This window comes from Vombatus ursinus, unplaced genomic scaffold (assembly GCF_900497805.2).
Source record: "Vombatus ursinus unplaced genomic scaffold, bare-nosed wombat genome assembly UNPS02014804.1, whole genome shotgun sequence".
Taxonomy (NCBI): domain Eukaryota; kingdom Metazoa; phylum Chordata; class Mammalia; order Diprotodontia; family Vombatidae; genus Vombatus; species Vombatus ursinus.
This window is the reverse complement of record NW_020954582.1, coordinates 13,950,120-13,969,838: the sequence shown is the minus strand read 5'-3', so window position 1 is coordinate 13,969,838 and position 19,719 is coordinate 13,950,120. Positions and strand designations below refer to the sequence as shown.

General features: G+C 45.0%; 1 protein-coding gene across 1 annotated transcript in view; it reads left to right on the top strand.

Moving 5' to 3' along the window:
- Positions 1 to 19,719, top strand: part of CACHD1 (cache domain containing 1) — a 248,537-nt gene that overhangs the window by 129,251 nt on the left and 99,567 nt on the right. The window contains exon 5 of the mRNA XM_027873998.1: positions 4,983 to 5,131. Within this exon, the coding sequence (XP_027729799.1) occupies positions 4,983 to 5,131 (149 nt within the window). The remainder of the gene's footprint in view (positions 1 to 4,982; positions 5,132 to 19,719) is intronic.

The window sequence follows — 19,719 nt, the reverse complement described above, 5'->3', positions numbered from 1 at the left end:
GAGAGAGAGAGAGAGAGAGAGAGAGAGAGAGAGAGAGAGAGAGAGAGGGAGAGAGTAGTGCTTTACCTGGGGAGAGGCAGGTCAGGAGTGGCTTCCTGGAGGTGGCATCCTGGGTTGGGCTTTGAAGAGTGGTATAAATGAAAGACCAGTCAGGGAGGGTGGAGACGTGATTTAGGGCCATTTTGGTGCTGGGCTTACAAAGAGGAAAACCTGAAATGAAAAATCCCAGCATGGGAAGAACTACCAAGGACGTTTCTTTGTGTTCAGTTTTTGGTGGAACTCTCAGTGATTCCCTGAGGTGGTCTGCTGCTGGGACTTAAAGGGCCTCCCTCATAGAAAAAGCAGACGGGCTGATGCGGCAAAGAGAAGGGTCTTCCTCTGGCACGGCCACCCTCTCCCCCAAAGGGAAGGCTGAAGTTGAGGCTCTGAAGGGCATGAGGACGGGCAGCCAAGAGAGGCCACCAGAGAATGGAGGAGGCAGAGGACACAGAGTCAGGTCACATCCCTGGGGAAGACTAGGATGTATCTGAGTCCAGAGGGGCCTCTGGGCAGGGAGCCATGATGGTCAGTTGGCCAAAAGGCATTTAGTAATGTGGGCCAAGCAGTTTGTTTGATTCTGGAAACAGAAACACAAGTGAGTTGCTGCATATGGCGGGTCCCAAAAGCCTTAGTTCAGTTTTAAGCACTGATGGCTGTGGTTACACCACTCTTCTTGTTCCTCATCTCATCACCCGATGAATCAGCTCAAAGATATTGAAGAGATTCGGCTGTTTCTAAGCCCAGGTTGAGGGGCCGGAGGGTTCTTGCTGAGGTGTGGGTTTGCGCCTCTGATTTCACGCTCTGGAAGCGCCCCAGTCATCAATGTTTCATGGGAGATGAAATTTTCTGGAAGGAGAGATTCCTTGTAGATTCCAGAAAGGGCCTTCTCTCCTTCTGTGTACTCTGCATGGTGATCTCATCAGCTTCCATGGGAGGAAGGAGAGGTGCTGGGCACGTCTAGAGCAAAGGCCACCTGTCCCTAGAAAGCTGAGCCTCCAAATCTGGAGGTGTTTCTTGGCTTATCACATTCATTCATTAAGTAAATGACATTTCCTTTGAAACCATAGAAAGCAGTTTGGGCAAGCCTATATAAAATTACATATTCATTTATACTTTATACCTGTGATGTCAAAACAGGTAGAAAGCATTTAGGCATGTTTCTTCTCTGTCTCCATCTCCCTCTTCCTCTCCCTCCCTCACCCCCTGTCTCTGTCTGTCTCTGTCTCTGTCTGTCTGTCTGTCTCTCTCTCTTTCTCTCCATGTGAGCACACATTTTTGGCATTTTTAGCCAAGCTGAGAACCTTGGAGACAGCTGGATGGTTTAGTGAGTGGATTCAGGGCTGGGCTCGGAGTGAGGAAGTCATGAGTTCAAATCTTACCCCAGAGGCTTTGCTGGCAGTATGACCCTGAGCTAGTCACATGAGCCGTCTGGTCCTCAGTTTCCACCCCTATAAAGTAAGGGGGTTTGACTCCATGGTCTCTAAGGTGCTTTCTGGCTACAAATCTATGTTCCTCAGATTGCTGATTCAGGGGATGCTTAGAAACCTGAAGAAAGCAATCGGAGCAAAATAACATTTAAACATCGTCTTGCCTGTGGAAATGGAAGTTCCTCAGATTTCGCCTCTTGTTATCAGCCTGCCCGCTGCCTGCTGGAAATGATTAGCAATCCTCTGGTGTGCTGATAATAAATCATTCTCCACAACCAATTAGCTATAATTCTATAAGCCATTTCTCTGGCACAACATTCTATTAACAAACGGAGACCTCAGAGACGTGGAATTGAGCTCTTGTGTTTGATGGGAACGATGGAGGACACCCTGGGCCGCTCTCACCAATCGGGCTTCATTATTCCTGGTCAAAAGTCAATCATGATGAAGCGAGCTGCTCTCCATAGTTAGCAAAGACATTCATTTGCTGGGCCTGACAACCTCGCAGTGAATGGAGAACTTCTCGCAGTACAAATTTGTTTCCCGTTTGGTTGTTTTTACTTATTTATTCATTTGCAGGAGAGAAGGGAAAGGTTTGTTCTTCTTGTTGTTTTTTTTCCAAGCAACAACAACAAAATGCCCGAAACTTTAATCAGAAGCCAGAAAGTGCCTTGGCTCATCACACTGGGCAGTCAAGTAAAACATTTCAGCATTCATTCTGAGCAGTCAAATGGGAAAAGAGCGGGCGTTCTTCCCCACGTTTGTGTGTCCTGGATCCCTCCGAATGCAGAATGCAGGCTGGTAAAGCCCGTGAGCCCTTCAAAGAATCCTATCTCTAAATGCAGAAAATAGATTAGATGACGAAGGAAGCCGATAAAGATGCAGGCTTTTTCTCTAACCAAGTTGACGGATCCCCTTAAATCTGTCCACAGACCTGAGGCGGACCTCAGGTTAAGAAGCCCTGCTCTAGAGCACAGAGAAAGAGAACTGGCCGGTAATGGTGAGGAATGACTCTTCCAAAGAGCTCACATTTGGGAGGGCTTTACTTTCAGCAGTGACAAGAAGAAACAAGGCCACATGTGTTAAGTAGGCTCAGGATTTGGGGAAACTGGGACAAAATCTTACACGTTCCATTGATTTAACCACAGAGTTTATTACATATAAATTATATGTCATGCATAATTTATTATATATAAGAATTATTTCATACCAGATCTACATAATAATAAATTTATTAGAAATCCTGTGAATATGCTTATACATATGGGATATAAGGAGATGTGTTTTTATGGGCCCATTTCACCATCATTTACTAGCTTCTAGGAGACTGATTCTGTTGAAAACAGAAATGACCCCTGCTCACCAGCCCTGCTTGCACAGAATTATAGATACAACAATAGTAACAGTTGTCATTTCAGTCATGTCTGAATCTTGGTGACCTCATCTCAGGTTTTCTTGGCAGAGATACTGGAGTGGTTTGCCATTTCCTTCTCTGGCTCATTTTACAGATGAGGAAACTGAGGCAAACAGGGTTAAGTGACTTGCCCAGGGTCACACAGCTGGGAAGTGTCTGAGGCCGGATTTGAACTCAGGAAGATGAAATCTGCCTGACTCCAGGCTCGGCGCTCTGTTTGCTATGCCACCTAGTGGCCCCAATAATAATAATAACATTTATATGTCACTTGAAGGTTTACACAGTACTTTACAAATATCAGTTGATCCTCACAACCACCCTAGGAAGGGGGTGCTATTATTATGATCTCCATTTTACAGATGAGGAAACTAAGGCAGATAGGGGTTGAATGACTTGCCCAAGATTACTCAGCTAGTATGTGTCTAAGGCTGGATTGGAACTGGGGTCTTCTCAATTCCAGGACCGATGTTCTATGCACTGTGGCCCCCCCGCCCCCCGCCCCAGCTGCTTTTCTAACCAGCCCAGGATGGCTTCTCCCTTCTACACATTCCTCTGTTAATCAGAGTATTCTCAGGGAATGCGGATGAATCAGAATCTCACTTTAGGCAGGATATAAATTAGAGGAGGAAATCTCCCGGAATTTGAACGAAAGAGCAGATCTCAGGGCCAAGAATGAAATGATGGAAAAAGCATAGAATACAGATTTGCAACCTGGCCATGGTACTTGGCACCTGTGTGATCTTGGATGATTCATTTAACCTCTTTCTGCCTCCGTTTCCTCATTTGTAAAATGAGAAACTCGGGCCGAGTGACCTCAAAGGTTCCATGAAGTTGTAAATTTACAATCCTACGGTCCTCTACTTTCTTCCTTAATAAACTCCACAGCACAGCTGATGACCTCAGCCTTTCCCTCCTCCCTTGCTGTCCCTGGGATGCTGAGCTCTTCATAGTCGTCATCACCCTCCCCGGTCTCCCCACCTCTTTTGCCTTGACATGGCAAGTCCTCCTCTCCTCCAGACCCACTGCACTGCCACTACTATTGGATTTACTTCATTCTTGGTTCCAATCCTGTCTCTCTTAACTTTTCTGCCTTGCGTCCCTCCCCCTACTTTCCATCTCCCTATTATGTACTCTCTTCCCTCTTCAGAATGGAAGCCCCTTGAAGGTAGGGACTATCTTTTGACTTTTTAAAATTACTATTTCTAACATTTAGCCTAGTGTCTGGCACACAGCAAATGATCAATGTATACCTTAATTGTCTATGGAAGGTGTTTGTCAATTCACTATCCCAATTACTTTCTAAAATCAAATTCCTTTCTTTGGTCATGTGTTCCCCCCTTCCCCACTTTAAGGTCAGAGGATGTCACTTCTGTATTTGTATCCCCAGTTCTTAGCTTGGCACCTGGCACACAGTAGGCATTTTATAAATGCTTTTCATTCGCTCATTCTCAGTTCGAGTTGGCGGGTGGATCTTCTTTGTAGTTTTCTGGTTAGCCTGTGCAGAACACGAGCACCCATAACAGAGCAGTCCAGATGTTTTTATTTGGGAGCATCTAGTGGTGGTAGATAGAGGACTGGACTTTCAGGGAGGAAAAAGAGCTGGTTCAAATCCCACCTCAGACACTTACTAGCTGTGTGACTCTGTCCAGGTCACTGAACTTGGTCTCAGTTTTTTTATCTGTAAATATAGAATAGGGAGTGGAGCTGTGATTTCACTGAAATAGAGAACACCCTGGTGAGGAATGTCCCCTCCTCAGTGGAGTCAGCACCCTCTCTGTAACAGAAAACCACCTAGTGCACCAGAGATTGTGTGACTTGCCCAGAGTTATATGGACAGCGTGGGTCAGACGTGGATCCCATCTGTGAAATGGGAATAATAAACTGCCTTCTGGGACTTGTGGTGTTTCAGCTGTTTTCCCTTTGGGTGGTTTTCACTCCATATCATGGAGAAAAGAGGTGGTGGGCAGGTGGACCTGGGTGTGTCTTGTTTATTCGAGTGAAAGTTTATCATAAAGCCAGATGCTTCACAGATTGATTACTTGTTAGAAGAATGGAGACATATGGACTGATTGTTTTCATTTTCCCACGTCTCTGTCTCACAGCTAGCCAAAAAAATCCGAGAGAAGTTCAACCGTTACTTGGACGTGGTAAACCGAAACAAGCAGGTCGTGGAAGCCTCCTACACAGCACATCTGACCTCCCCACTGACTGCCATCCAGGACTGCTGCACCATCCCACCATCCATGATGGAGTGAGTATCCATGGAAGGAGTAAAGGGGGGGGGGCGGTGCTGATCACCAGGTCACTTAACCTGGAGGGTAGCACAAGATCTCAGTATAACCTGCCCATTTATTTCTTGAGACCACTGCGTCAGAACACAATTTGTTTGACTTCTGTGAAGAAAATGCTGTGCAGAAACTACCAATCAAACCTATTGCAGAGAACTCCAAGGAGACTTTCCTCATCTGTTTTTATTATTGTATTGGGCACTTGGGCTATCAGAATTTTGATTGGAGCATCCAGGAGGCAGTATGGCATAAAGAGTCAGCTTTAAATTCAAGAATACTTGGGTTCAAGTCTTGCCTATGTTATATGTGTATTTCATGATCATGTAGGCAATCTCAGTGTCCTCCGGCAGTAAGTTTCATATGAGTTGCAAATCTGTGTCAGTGAGGGGAGTTTCCACACCAGGAACCCATACAGATAAAATCAGATCTCGTCTCTCCCCCTCCAAAAGTAGAGTAATCATGGGAAATTCTTCATGATTTGGGATGGGCCTGGGACCCTACAACGTCCTGAGGCACACAATAACTTTTCAATAAGAGGTAGGTCAAATGCAGTTGGCAGGTGAGGCTAGAGATTGGATCTGTAATTTCATTGGTCTCCAGAGCTCTCCTTTAAAGAAGCTCTGTCGATTAAGGTCAGCACCTTGTCTGCAATTTACTGTCTTAGAAAGCTGATCAGAGCACCCAGATCTTTAGGGACTTTAGGAGGTAATGTAAGCAAATTGGCTAGGAATTTTACAGTCTTTTTTAAATTAAATTTTAATATTTTTCAATAAACAAAAATCTATTTTTTCTCTCACCTCCTCCCCATTGGAAAAGAAAAAGAAAAACCAAACCCTTGTAACATAGGCATAGTCAAGCAAAATAAATTCCTGCACTGGCAATGTCCAAAACCTCTATGTCTAATAGATGTCTGTGCCCCAAGTCCCCCAGCTCTTTACAGATGGTGGGCAGCATGCTTCATCATCTTCAGTTCTCTGAAATCCAGGATGGCCGGTGCCTGGATCTGAGTTCTTAATGCTTTCAGAGTTGTTTATTTTTATAGTGTTTTGTTATTGGGTAAACTGTTCTCCTGGTGCCACTCTTCCAAGGATTCTCCAAAGCTGTTCCCTTCATGATTTCTTATGGCACAGCCGTCTTCCATGATATTCATCCTCCATAACTTGTTGAGCCATTCCCCAATCGATGGGCGCCCCCTTCATCTCTGCTCCTTTGCCATCACAAAAAGAGCCGCTCTGTATTTTTGTACATATGGGTCCTTCTCTTCTTTCTTTGAGGTATAAGTCTAGTACTGGTATCACTGAAAGAAATGGTATGCATTATGTAGTGACTTCTGGGACATGGAACTATACATTCTTAGGAGTAAAACAACATATACCATATACCTTGTACCTGTTTTAAAAAAAAAAATCTGAACTTGTAGCTCTATGTGGCTACCCCAGTCTCTTTAGACACCCGCTCCCAGTCCTTCACTTTTTCAGCTCCCTTTAAGATGCCTTGTCTTTCCCAATTAGAATGTAAGCTCCCTGAAGGCAGGCAATGTCTTTTTTTTTTTTTTTTTTGCTTGCATTTGTATTCCAAACACTTGGCTCAGTGCTTGGCACAAGGTAAGGGCTTAATAATTCCATGTTGCCTATCCACCTGCCTGCCAAGGTCACATAGCTAGTAAGTGATAGGAAGACCTGCGTACCACGCCCTAGCTGATGCCAGATCTCCCTCACCTCCCCTTCCAAGTCCCCAAGGTCCATTTTGGTCCTAAAATGAGGAATGGAAGATGGAAGAGCTGAGACGGACGAAGAACTCCTGGCTTTTAATGTTCCATCTCCATCTGGCAGGTTTTCCTTGGCTTCCTTCAGCTGTTCTAACACCTTCCCGCAGCCAAGAAAACCTCATTCTGACCTTGTCCTCCCGGCTCTCAGAACACTGAAAAAATTCCAGATTGGAGACCCTGAGGGATCATTTCTAGGATAAACTACGGGAGTAAAAGTCATCTCATTTCTCTTTGCCTGGGAAATGTGATCTGGACAGACATCTTCGGCAAATGACTGGGTTTGAAAAGGCACGTTAGCAAACTGGTAGAAATTCCAAGCAAAGTGGCCCAGAGAGAGAAAGGTCACGTGGCAAAGGGGTGAGGCTTATTTGGCCTGGCCCCAGAGGGCAGAGCTGGAGCAGGAGGGAGGCACTGCAGAAAGACATCACCCCAAAAGCATTTAGTGAACTGCAGCCTTCCTCCTAAGTGCCAGGACACCAAGACAGGCCAAAGTGGCCCTTTGAGGAGCCTGCATTCTCTTTTTTTTTTAATTAATAAATTTATTTATTTTTAATTTTCAACATTTACTTTCACAAGATTTTGAGTTCCAAATTTTCACCACATCTCACCCCTCCCCCCACCCCAAGATGGCATGCATTCTGAATACCCCTTCCCCTAGTCTGCTTTCCCTGCTATCTCTCCCCCACCTCCTTCCCCTTCTATTTTCCTGTAGGGCAGGACAGATTTCTGTACCCCATTTCCTGTATTTCTTATTTCCCAGTTGCATGTGAAAACATTTTTTTTAAACATGTGTTTTTAAAACTTTGGGTTCCAAATTTTTTCCCTTCCTCCCTCCCCACCCACCCTCATTGAAAAAGCAAGCAAGTAAATATAGGCTATATATGTGCAGTTATGCAAAACACTTTCAGAGTAGACATGCTGTGAAAAACTAACTCTATTTCCCTTAATCCTATTCTGCCTCCCCATTTATTCTATTCTTTCTTTTGACCCTGTCCCTCTTCAGAAATATTTGCTTCTGATTACCCCCTTTCTCAATCTGCCCTCCTCTCTATCATCCCCCTACTTTCTTGTCCCCTTCCCCCCCTTATTTTCCTGTAGGGTAAGACAGATTTCTATACCCTATTGAGTGTGTATGATATTCCCTCCTTAAGTCAAATCCTATGAGAATAAGATTCACTCATTCCCTCTCACCTTCCCCCGTTTCCCCTCCACTGTAAAAGCCTTTTCATTTCTGGTTTTTCTTTTTTTTTGTAAGATAATTTACCCCATTCTGCCTTTCCCTTTCTACTTCTCCTAGTATAATCCTCTCTCACCCTTTAATTTTATTCTCCAGATATGACCCCTTCATCTTCAACTCACCCTGTGCCCTCTATCTGTCTATCTATATACATACATATAATTTTTTCCCTCCAACTACCCTAATACTGACAAAGGTCTCATGAGTTACAAATATCATCTTTCCATGCAGGAATGTAAACAGTTCAACCTTAATAAGTCTCTTATGATTTCTCTTTCCTGTTTACCTCTTCATGTTCCACTCGAGTCTTATATTGGAAAGTCAAATTTTCTATTCAGCTCTGGTCTTTTCATCAAGAATGCTTGAAAGTCCTCTATTTCACTGAATGACCATTTTTTCCCCTGAAGAATTATACTCAGTTTTGCTGGGTAGGTGATTCTTGGTTGTAATCCCATCTCCTTTGCCCTCTGAAATATTATATTCCATGCTCTGTGGTCCCTTAATGTAGAAGCTGCTAGATCTTGTGTTATCTTGATTGTGTTTCCACAATACTTGAATTGTTTCTTTCTGGCTGCTTGTAATATTTTCTTCCTGACCTGGGAACTCTGGAATTTGGCTACAATATTCCTAGGAGTTTTCCTTTGGGTATCTCTTTCAGGAGGAGATGGGTGGATTCTTTCAATTTCTATTTTGCCCTCTGGTTCTAAAATATCAGGGCAGTTTTCCTTGATCATTTCTTGAAAGATGATGTCTAGGCTCTTTTTTTGATCATGGCTTTCAGATAGTCCAATAATTTTTAAATTCTCTCTCCTGGATCTATTTTCCAGGTCAGTTGTTTTTCCAGTAAGATATTTCACATTGTTTTCTAATTTTTCATTCTTTTGGATTTGTTTTACAGTGTTTTGATTTCTCATAAAGTCACTAGCTTCCAATTGCTCTATTCTAATTTTTAAGGAAGTATTTTCTTCAGTAATCTTTTGGACTTCCTTTTCCATTTGGCCAATTTTGCTTTTTAGGGCATTCTTCTCCTCATTGGCTTTTTGGACCTCTTTTGCCATTTGGGTTAGGCTATTTTTTAAGGTGTTATTTTCTTCAGTATTTTTTTGGGTCTCCTTTAGCAAGCTGTTGACTTGCTTTTCATGATTTCCTTGCATCACTCTCATTTCTCTTCCCAGTTTTTCCTCTACTTCTCTTACTTGCTTCTCAAAATCCCTTTTGAGCTCTTCCAAGGCCTGGGATTAATTCATATTCTTCTTGGAGGCTTTGGATGTAGGAGCTTTGGCTTTGTTGTGTCCTTCTGGTTGTATGTTTTGATCTTCTTTGTCACCAAAGTAAGATAATATAGTCTGACTCTTTTTGTGCTGCTTACTCATGATCCCGGTCAATTACTTGAGTTTTAAACTCTTTGTTAAGGTAAAAGTCTGCTTCCAATATGGAGAATGTACTGTCCCAAGCTTCAGGGGTTTGTCCAGCTGTTTTCAGAGCTACTTCTAGGGATCTGAAAATTTTCAGTTCTTCCAAGGTGGTATGATAAGGGGCAAGGTGTTTCCTTTTCACTGCCACAACAAGCTCCACCATGCCAGCACTGCTCCTTGCCCCAGGATTGCCCCTCAGATCTGTGACCCAGATCCAAGCACAGGCAAAGCAAGAGATTTCTGCCTCAGCACTGGCAAAGAGATCCCTGCAATCCCCCTCTGATCAGCCACTCGATTCCCTCTCAGTCTGTGGGCTGGAAGCTCAGGAGGCAGCCGCGGCCTTGGGCTCGAGACTTGGGGCTGAGTCCTAGCTTCTCTCTCACCACAGTAACAGACTTTTCCCATGGACCTTCTAAGTTGTCTTTGGCATTCCTGGGTTGAGAAGTCTGGAAACCACCACAGCTGCCCACAATTCAGTCCTCTGAGGCCTGCTCCAGGATCGCTGCGGCCTGCGTGCCCATGCCACACTGCGCTCCTTTCCCAGCCCGGCGCGATATACCTTTCTGCTCAGCCATCCAGGTTGTCTTGGGCTGGAAATTTGTTTTACTCTGTTTTTTTGTGGGTTCTGCTGCTTTAGAATTTGTTTAGAGCCATTTTTTATAGGTATTTGGAGGGCTTTGGGAGAGAGCTCAAGACAGTCACTGCTTTCCCTCTGCCATCTTGGCTCCGCCCCCAGAAAGGAGGAGCCTGTATTCTCATGGTGAGAATTGCAGTTTTACTGTAAAGAAAAAAATCCACACAATTGCTTTTCTTTTGTTAAATTAAAAAATAGTTGCTATCTTTTGTTTTACATCACCTACCCTACACACACATATGTATGTATATGCATCCATTAGATTATAAGCTTTTGGAGGGCAGGGACTGTCTTTTGCCTTTGTTTCTTCAGCTCTTAGCGTGGTGCCTAGCACATAGTAGGTATTTAATAAATGTTTATTGACTCAAATGTATCCTATATATGTGCATATATATGTATAAATGTATGTATATACATATGTGTATATGTGTATATATGTGTGTGTATATAGTATGTATATGTATGTATATATAAAATATACATATCTATATATTCCACTTGCCATATGAGGCAGACAGTCCCATCTTTTGCGCAGTCCTCACCCTTTTTCTTGCAGGTGCCTTGACTCGGGTTCATGTTAGCGAGCACGAGACAAGATGAGGGTGATCTAAGGGACAGGAGAGGGATTGATGGTGGACCCCAGTCAGATGAATTAAGTTGCTAGAGCTGAATTAGGCACCAAAAAAAGTGGCACAAGGTGTATTCAATTCAATTTGACAAACATTCACAAAGTTCTTACTTTGTGCAAGGGGAGAGGAGGAAGCAAAGCCACCTATGAGGGAGAAAAGGCTTACCTCTGTTCTGACCCACACTGATTGTGTGACCCTGGGTCAGTCCCTGTCCCTGGTGACTCGCTAGGGTTCCGAGTTGTAGAAGGGCTACATATCAGCTTTGGTAAAAGGAATTTCTTAAGTGGAAATCCCTATACTGATGAAACCATAGATATAATCACAACAAACAAGCAAAATGTGCTAGGCACTGGTAATACAGACACACAAAAAGGAATACTCCCTGCTCTCACGGAGCTTACATTCTCCATCAGAGACAATTACCAAGGAAATGTAAGATCAGAAAAGGAGACAGGCTGGCCCTGTGGTGGAGGGCTTCCCATTGGCAGAATGAATAAGGTGGTGCAGTGAAAGAAAGCTAGATTTCAAGTCAGAGGACCTGGGTCCAAATCCCAGCTCAGGCACATAGCCCCTCTGCTCCCTGGGGCTAGTTACTGCCTTCTCTGGGTCTTGGTTTCCTCATCTGTGACATGAAGTCAGACCGGATGACCGGTAGCAGCCCTTCCGGCACTAAATCTCTACTGCCGCAGACAGCCCACAGGTCCCACAACAGGGGCCCGAGAGGTGGAGGAAGGTTTCCACCCACCGGACGCGTCCTCTGCCAACGATGTATGAAACGGCTCAGGCAAGCGTCTCAGGATGAGTCGGAATGAGTGGATTGAGAGGAGCATGAGCAGGAGGACCCACATTAGTGAGATAGCAGAGCCATCTGAGGGCTGGAAGGAGACTGAAAAAATCCGGGTGATGTCCTCGAGTATTTTAAGTAACACTGTCATTCACATGCAACAGCCTTCCTTAAGGGGACGCATACAATTTCAAGAATTAAACCGACATATTGAGGAATTTTCTTAATGGACTGTTCAACGCTGGCTCCCATAAGGCATTTTTGATAGAACGCCCTCTTTCATTCACCCACTGCCCTGCCCCATTCTCTGCCATTCACGAATTTTTCTCTCTCATGCTATAAAGAGCTCAAAATTTGAAAATCTGGATTAGAAAATGAAGGGTAACCTAAAGGTCCATGGAGATTGGGGGTGCAAGTAGCCAGCAGCACATCTCTACTGAGAGACAGCTTGGGGTAGGAGAGAGTGTGCGTGCTGCTGCTTAGAATCAGGAAGACTTAGGTTCAGATCCTGCCTCAGATAAATTTACTATTGGTAGGGTAGTTTAGGCTATTAATACAGATTACTAGTATACAGGATTTCATAATAAAGAAAGTATCAAGAGCTTGATGAAACACAATAGCACACGTGTGACCCTCGACAAGTCATTTCCTCTCTGATCCTTGTTTCTTTACCTGGAAAAATTGGCCTACTCTTTCCTGAACTTAGAAGTGGGAGTTAAGAGACCCGAGTTCTTCCAGTCATTTGATGTTTGATCTGGGGCAAGACGCTTGACTAAGGATGTCTAGGTCTTCCCATCTGCCCCTCCATCACTCCCTGAAGCCCTCTGGTCTCTGCCGTCTTCCCTGCAGCTGAATTGTATTCTGTATATTGCCTTCCCCAATTGGTGCGAGCTTCTTGAGCTCAGGACCATCCGGCCTTTTCTACTTCTGGCCCCAGCACTTGGCACGATGCTAGGCACATAATAAGTGCTTTAAAAACACTTCTTCAGCCACTCGTTCCAATAAGATTCCTGGAATCATAATAGCAACGGCTCAAATTATGCAGTATTTAAAGGTGTCATTTGTTTTTTAGTCGCGTCTGACTCTCTGTGATCCTGTTTGGACTTTTCTCGGCAGAGATGCTGGAGTGCTTTGCCATTTCCTTCTCCAACCTGAAGGTTTACCAAGAGCTTTCTGTATTATCTCATCTGGTCCTCACCACAGCCCTTTGAGGCAGGGGCTACGATCACCTCCGTCTGTCTCAGACTCACCCAGGGTCTAACAGCTAACAAATGCCAGAGACAGAATCGGAACCCGTGACTTCCTGTTGCTCAGTCCAGTGCTCTGTCCACTGTACTGTACTACCTCCAGCTGCAGAGCTGGGAGAGACTACACAGACCACCTGTCTCCATTTTACAGATGGGGAAACCAAAGCCTAAAGATGGGGTAGAGACTTGAATGGCCTCTGCCTTGTTTCTGGGCCCACCACCATCCCTAAGGCTGGGTTTGTATTCTGAAGGATGCTTCCCCTGGGGGCGACTAGAGAAATGTGTGTTCGTTCTTAAAATATTGATCCCCTGGTTGGTCCTGGCTTTTCCCATGCCCTGGTCAATCCTCTTAATTCGGCCTGTCATTTATTCCCTGCCCCTCCTCTCACCATTTTGCTCTTTGGATGCTATTTCTGTTTGATATTATAATTCATCAAGGTCTTAATTCTGCCTCTCTCTCTCTCTCTCCCTCCATATATACACACACACACACACACACACACACACACACACACACATGTATATATGTATGCATATATGTACACATATATGTATATATATTATATATGTATGTGTGTATATAAATATATATATATGATATAGTAATACCTGCATTCTGAATGCCAGCAGGCCTCCCCGTTCTCTCCCAATCCCTTAGTCATTCTGACCTTTTCCACATTCAGAAACTTCACTTTAGAGTATCTATAACTCTCTAATGCGTGGATCTTGTAATATTATGTGCAGTATTAGTATCTTAAACCCCCTCCCCGGTAGACTGGAAGCTCGTGAGGGCAGGGGCCCTGCATTATCTAAGCTTTTTATCTTGCCAAGTGCTAAGCACGGTGTTCTGTATAGAGTTAACATTTAGTTTATGCTAGTTACGTTAAATCAACAAGCATATTGCAAACCAATCAGTTAACCTTTATTCAGCACTTGCTATGTGCCGGGCACCGTACTAGGCAGGTAACAACACAAAAAACTCCGTAGACAGACTGCTCTCTCAAGGAGCTTACAGCTCAATGTCAGGTCCTTTGCTAGAATCCGAGGATACAAAATAAAAAATGAAATGCTCCCTGCCCTCAAGGAGATTACATTCCAGTTGGGGAACAAGCCCCCAGAGGAAGCATCCTTCAGAATAAAAACCCAGCCTTAGGGATGGTGGTGGGCCCAGAAACAAGGCAGAGGCCATTTAAGTCTCTACCCCATCTTTAGGCTTTGGTTTCCCCATCTGTAAAATGGAGACGTTGGTCTGTGTAGTCTCTCCCAGCTCTGCAGCTGGAGGTAGTACAGTACAGTGGACAGAGCACTGGACTGAGCAACAGGTTCTAGTTGTGTATAGATAAGTTAATATACATGTAATGGGGGGATGGGACTGGCCAATGAGAGCCCAGTTCTGGAAGCACATGCAGGGAGCTCGGCCTGATGTCAAGTGGAGAGCAGGACCTCCACTGTCACTGGCCAGTCCTCCCAGTGCTTGAAATAGGAACAAAGTAAGAAGTCACTTGGGGTATATGAGAGGCTAGCAACTGGGAGTCACCTTGTAGGAGGGGGGCATTCAGAGAGGTAGCAGTGAGAACAGAGCAGACTAGGTCCTGGAGACATCCTGGGTAAAGGGACAGAGTGTGTCTGGGGAACAGGAGGCCAGTATGGCTCAACTAGGCAGTCCATGAAGAGAAGTACACCCAATCAGGTGGAAAGAGAGAGGTTGGGGCCCAGTTCTGAAGGGCCTTGAGGACCAAACAGAGGCGTTTGTATTTTAGTCTCAAGGCAGTCGGGAGCTTTGTAAGCCAAGGAGCAATGTGAAGAGACCATTTAAGGCTAGGTAGAGGACAAATCAGAGAGACCGCAAGCCCAGAAACCAATTGGGAACCTGCCCGTAGTCTAGGCAAGAGTCAGCGAAGGATCTACGTAGGGTGGTAGCTGTGTACATGTCCAGAAGGGAACGGCCATAAGAGATGCTGTGGAGGCAAAATGGACGATCGCTGGTGTCTGATTGGGTCTGGGATATGAGGGAAAGTGAAGAGTTGAAGATAATTCAAAGGCTATGAACAGGAGTGACTGTAAGGAGAGGGGTGCCCACAATGGAAGCAGAAGTTATGAAGGGCGAGGGAAGGGTCTGGGAGGAAAGATAATGAGATCTGCTTCAGACTTCGGGAGTTTGGGATGCACACAGGCCAGGCAGGGTTACAGAGCAGTCATTCGGTAAGACTGGACTGGAGGGCAGCAGGGAATCAAGGCTGGATGCCTACCGGAGCTCTGGGAGCCATCTGCATCCATTTATAAGAAGAGGGAGCAGAATGATTGAGCAGACTGTGCTGGGCTAGTGACGGTCTAGCCAGTGGAATGCACATCGTGGTGTTAGGATGACCCGAGTTCGTAATTTGGTCTCAGACACTAGTGTGACTGCATGATTCACTCAACCTCTCTCTGCTTCAGTTTCCTCATCTGTAAAATGGGGATCATGTCAACTGCCTCCCACAAGGTTATTGTGAGGATCAAGTGAGATAGTATTTGTAAAGCAACCTTAAAACCTGCAGTGTAAGTGGTAGTGGTAATAGCGGTGGTAGTGGTAGTAGTAGTGGTAGTGGTAGTACTAGTAATAGTGGTAGTAATGGTAGTAGTAGCAATAGTAGTAGTGATAGTAGTAGACAAAACAAGTCTAATCCCCATTCTATGTGATGCCCTTTTCTGTATTTGAAAACAGCTTGCATGTGCCCTTCCCCCCACCCGGCCCCTCTACCCCTGCTCCTTCATTAACCTCCTCAAGTGTTCTGTGGTCTAAACAAGCCCATTTCCCACAATGAGTCTCACATAATTTGATTCTCAGTCTCTTGTTTGGCGTCCCTGCCTCCAATCTTCTCCTCCCCACCACCTCCAACTCATCTTCGCAGTCACTCTCCAATCAGGTCACTCTGAGGAAATGCCAGCTATTGACCCTCCTCTGCTAGACGTTTAAAGCACTTCAGAATCTGACCTCTTCCTGCCTTCACAGTCTTCTTACACATCAGTCCCCCCTCCACCCCCTCACCCACACGGTCACTGTGAAATCCACCCAGACTGGCCTGTCTGCTCTTCAGGACACCAGACCCTCCCTCTCCCCTCTCTGGGCTCTCACACCAGCTGTTCTCCATACCCAGAAGGTCCTTTTTCCTCTCCTCTGCCTTGGAATCCCTCGTTTCATTCAAGTCATCTTCTGCTTGAAGCTTTTCTCAATCCCCCCAATTCTAGTGCAGGAGGTGAGATTCGAGCTGAGTCTGGAAGGAGGCTTGGGAAGCCAGGAGTTAGAGGTCAGGAGAGAGCCTTCCAGGCATGGTGGACAGGCAGTGCTGTCCTGGAGTCAGGAAAGTTGAACTTTAGTCACATGACTTACTCAGACCTAGAACTCAACAGCTAATAGAACTGAAGGTTCTTCCTCAAGGGCAGAGCTTACTTTTGTCTCTGGACCCTCAGTACTGAGCACGGAGCCTGGCATATAACAGGTGCTTATAAATGTTTAATGAATGATCTTAGAATTCCAGCACCTCCTCAAACATGGAAAACCTATCCTCTGACCGCAGCCTTCCAGCCTTCCAATACTCCCCTTATCTCCCTCACCTAAATGCTAATCTTTACCCTTATCATGATCTGGGGTCCTTTGATCCAGGCCCAGACTCCAAAGCACATCTCCCCTGCTCCCTCCAATTTTACTTACCTCCATACCTAGCCTTGACCCCATGGTTTGCTGCTTTCATGTTTCACAGCCCCCCATCCTTCTGCCCCCCCTTAACTGCCAATCCTCATCCTTGATCAATGCCCCACCATATGATTCTCCCTTCTTCGGCTACTCAGCATCACTGGGGACAGTCAGAAATTGAGCTGATTTTGCCCACTAAAAACCTGTGCTTATATAACCCTATGTGTACCCTCACTGCTATTCAATAATCCTTTTTTCTTTTGTTTTTCTTTAAAAGTATTTTGTTATTTTTACTTTTCTGTCAGTTTCCTTTTCCAGGAACTCCCCTCCAAAGAGAGGGCCGTGATGCACCCCCCTTACTATGATAGCTGATCCTTTGCTTGTCTCTAACACAACCACCCCTGTCCTTATCCTCTCCAAATCCCTCTCATTCCCTCTTCTGGATCAGCCCCACAGTGAAGTTATAACCTAAATTAATTGTGACCCACAGCAGGTGTGCAGATGCCATTGGGAAAACATTTCTCCCATATTACATGATAGTAGCAACTCTGGTAGGGGGTGTGTGTGTGACTGATAAATAAGACTCCCACCTCCTCCCCTTTTCATTTTGGGTGGGACAGAGGGACCCCCACAAGATAAACTGCAATCTATGTCCCAGATATCATTACATAATCTTTGCTCCCAAACCCAGCCATCTTCCAGTCTTTCCCATGACTGTTGAGGTCACCTCCATGATGCTAATCACCCAGACTCTTCTAATCATGGGGTCATTTTTGACTCCTCCTTCTCTCTCACCCCATGGAGCCAATCATTTCTACCATCAGTTACCACTTCTACCTTCACATAAATCACTTTCTCCCCATTCATATCTCCTTCCCTCTTAGACTTCTTCAATACCCTCCCCATTGGTCTCCCGGCCCCAACTGTCCCTCCCCTCCAATCCACCCTGCACTCAGCTGAATCTCCAGTACCCAGCACAGTATCTGGCACACAGAAGGTGCTTAATAAATGCTTGTTGAGTGACAGCTCAAAGTGATTTTCACAAAGTGCAATTCTAAGCAATGTCACTCACTAACTCAATAACCTCCCATGTCTCCCTATCGACTACAGGAATAAATATGATTTTACCTTTATTTCAGCCTGTTAACATGTCAATATTTGTGTCAATTTTATGATGTATATAATAATCAGTTCAGTTGTACATGTCCATGATTTCTAAACAAGTAAATATACACATTGAGGGATGTGCTTATTTTTAGTTTTCTTTCATTCATTCATTTCATTTATTCGTTTATTTAATTTTATTGATAGGAGTTTGTGATCAACAAAGTTTGAAGACTGTTGTCTTAGACAATGAAGTGAAAGGCGCCCAAAATTGAAAGTTTGGAATGGCCAGCAGGAGAAAAGTGCTTAAACACCCAAACCTCTGGCATTTTATTCCCCATGCTGGCCCTTCCCTTCTCACTCTGCAGTTGGAACTGGCAGCACAGAGAGAAAAAACGGCCCCATGGAAAGGTCTGTCCAAGGCCCTGGCACAATTCTGGATGGGCAGAGACCGGCCACAGACTGGCCTGGCCAGAGCTCTCTATCCTGTGGTATCCACATGTTCCTGGGGCCCTTGTGGGTTTTAGGCCCCGCTGCCCAGGAACCCAAAGAACCCCATTTATTTGTTCCAGTTTGTGAAAAAAGAGAATGAAAAATGACCTCTGGGTATGTGGTGACAGGTCTGGGGTTTGCCCATTAATTTGCCTGTTTGACTGACCCAGCCTGATTCCTGGGGCTCCTTCGCTTCTCTGAGTGGGATATTATTTCCTTTGTGAAGCGATCCTCCCCTCCCACTTTGAAGCCCAAGTTTAAATATTTACCAGCTCAGATGTTAGGGGTCTTATCTCAGCTCTTTCTCTGTTTATCTTCATTCTCAGGGGGCAATTAAAGAGAGATAAGAGGGATCCTGGGTGAGTCTCTTCAGGCTGGTGTTGCTCAAATATTTGGAGTGTAGGCACTTCTCCCAAAGAATCCCCCTGGGCCCGGCCAAAGGGAGCTCATGCTGTGTGGTGGGGCCAGGGAGCCAGACCCGCCCAGTCGGCCAAAGGTGGCAGCATCCCGAAAGCTTAGAGCTGGAAGGGACCTCGGGTTTCACCCCTGTCAAGGTATCCCCAGGGGCCAGCATGGTGCCAGGCACTTGGTAAAGGCTTAATACATGAATCTGTAAGGATTACTAATCAGTCTGAGCCTGTCAATCCCTCAGCATAGATACCCTCTCCAGTAGCCATGACTATCACCGGTCGGCCAATTTCTGTTTGGATACCACCAGATACAGGGAGCTGACTGCCCCGCGCCACAAGGAAGCCCACTTGGGGTACTTCTGATTAGTAGAAAGTCTTCTCTCATATTTTGTTAAGCCCCAAACCTCTGCCACTTGTACTCATTACAAATACTGAAACAAGGGCCATAGCAATTCCTCCTGACTTTTCATGTCCCATAGAAATGTGTATCACCGTCCTTTGTTTCCAGTGTTGAAGTGACAGCATTTTGAGCTGAAGCTAAACAGTCCCTAGGGAACTGGACTTAATTAGACCTAGAGGCTAATTCTGAGTCTTTCATTATTATTACTTTGTGCCAATAGACAAGTTCCTTCCCCTCTGGATTGTCTGTCTGCCTTTCTGTCTGTCTATCACTACATTAATTACTATCCATCTATCCATCCATTGCTATCTAGCCATTTATCCATTCATTTCTATCTATCCACCCATCCATCTCTACCCATCTATCCATCCCTATCCATCTTTCGGTCTCTCCACTCATCCTTCTCTATCTTTCCATCCACCCACCCATTCATCACTATCCATCCAGCTATCATCTATGTATTTATATATGTGTGTATGTATATATGTATCTATCTATCCATCCCTATTCATCTTTCTATCTCTCCACTCATCCGTCACTATCCATCTAGCTATCATTTTCTATCCACCCATCTATCCCTATCTGTTCATCTCTTTCCATCCACCCATCTATTCATCCATCCGTCTGTCTGTCTGTGTCTGTCTCTATCTCCATATCTATCTATCCATCCCTATCCATCTATCTATCCATCCCTATCCATCTTTCTATCTCTCCACTCATCCATCACTATCCATCTAGCTATCATTTTCTATCCATCC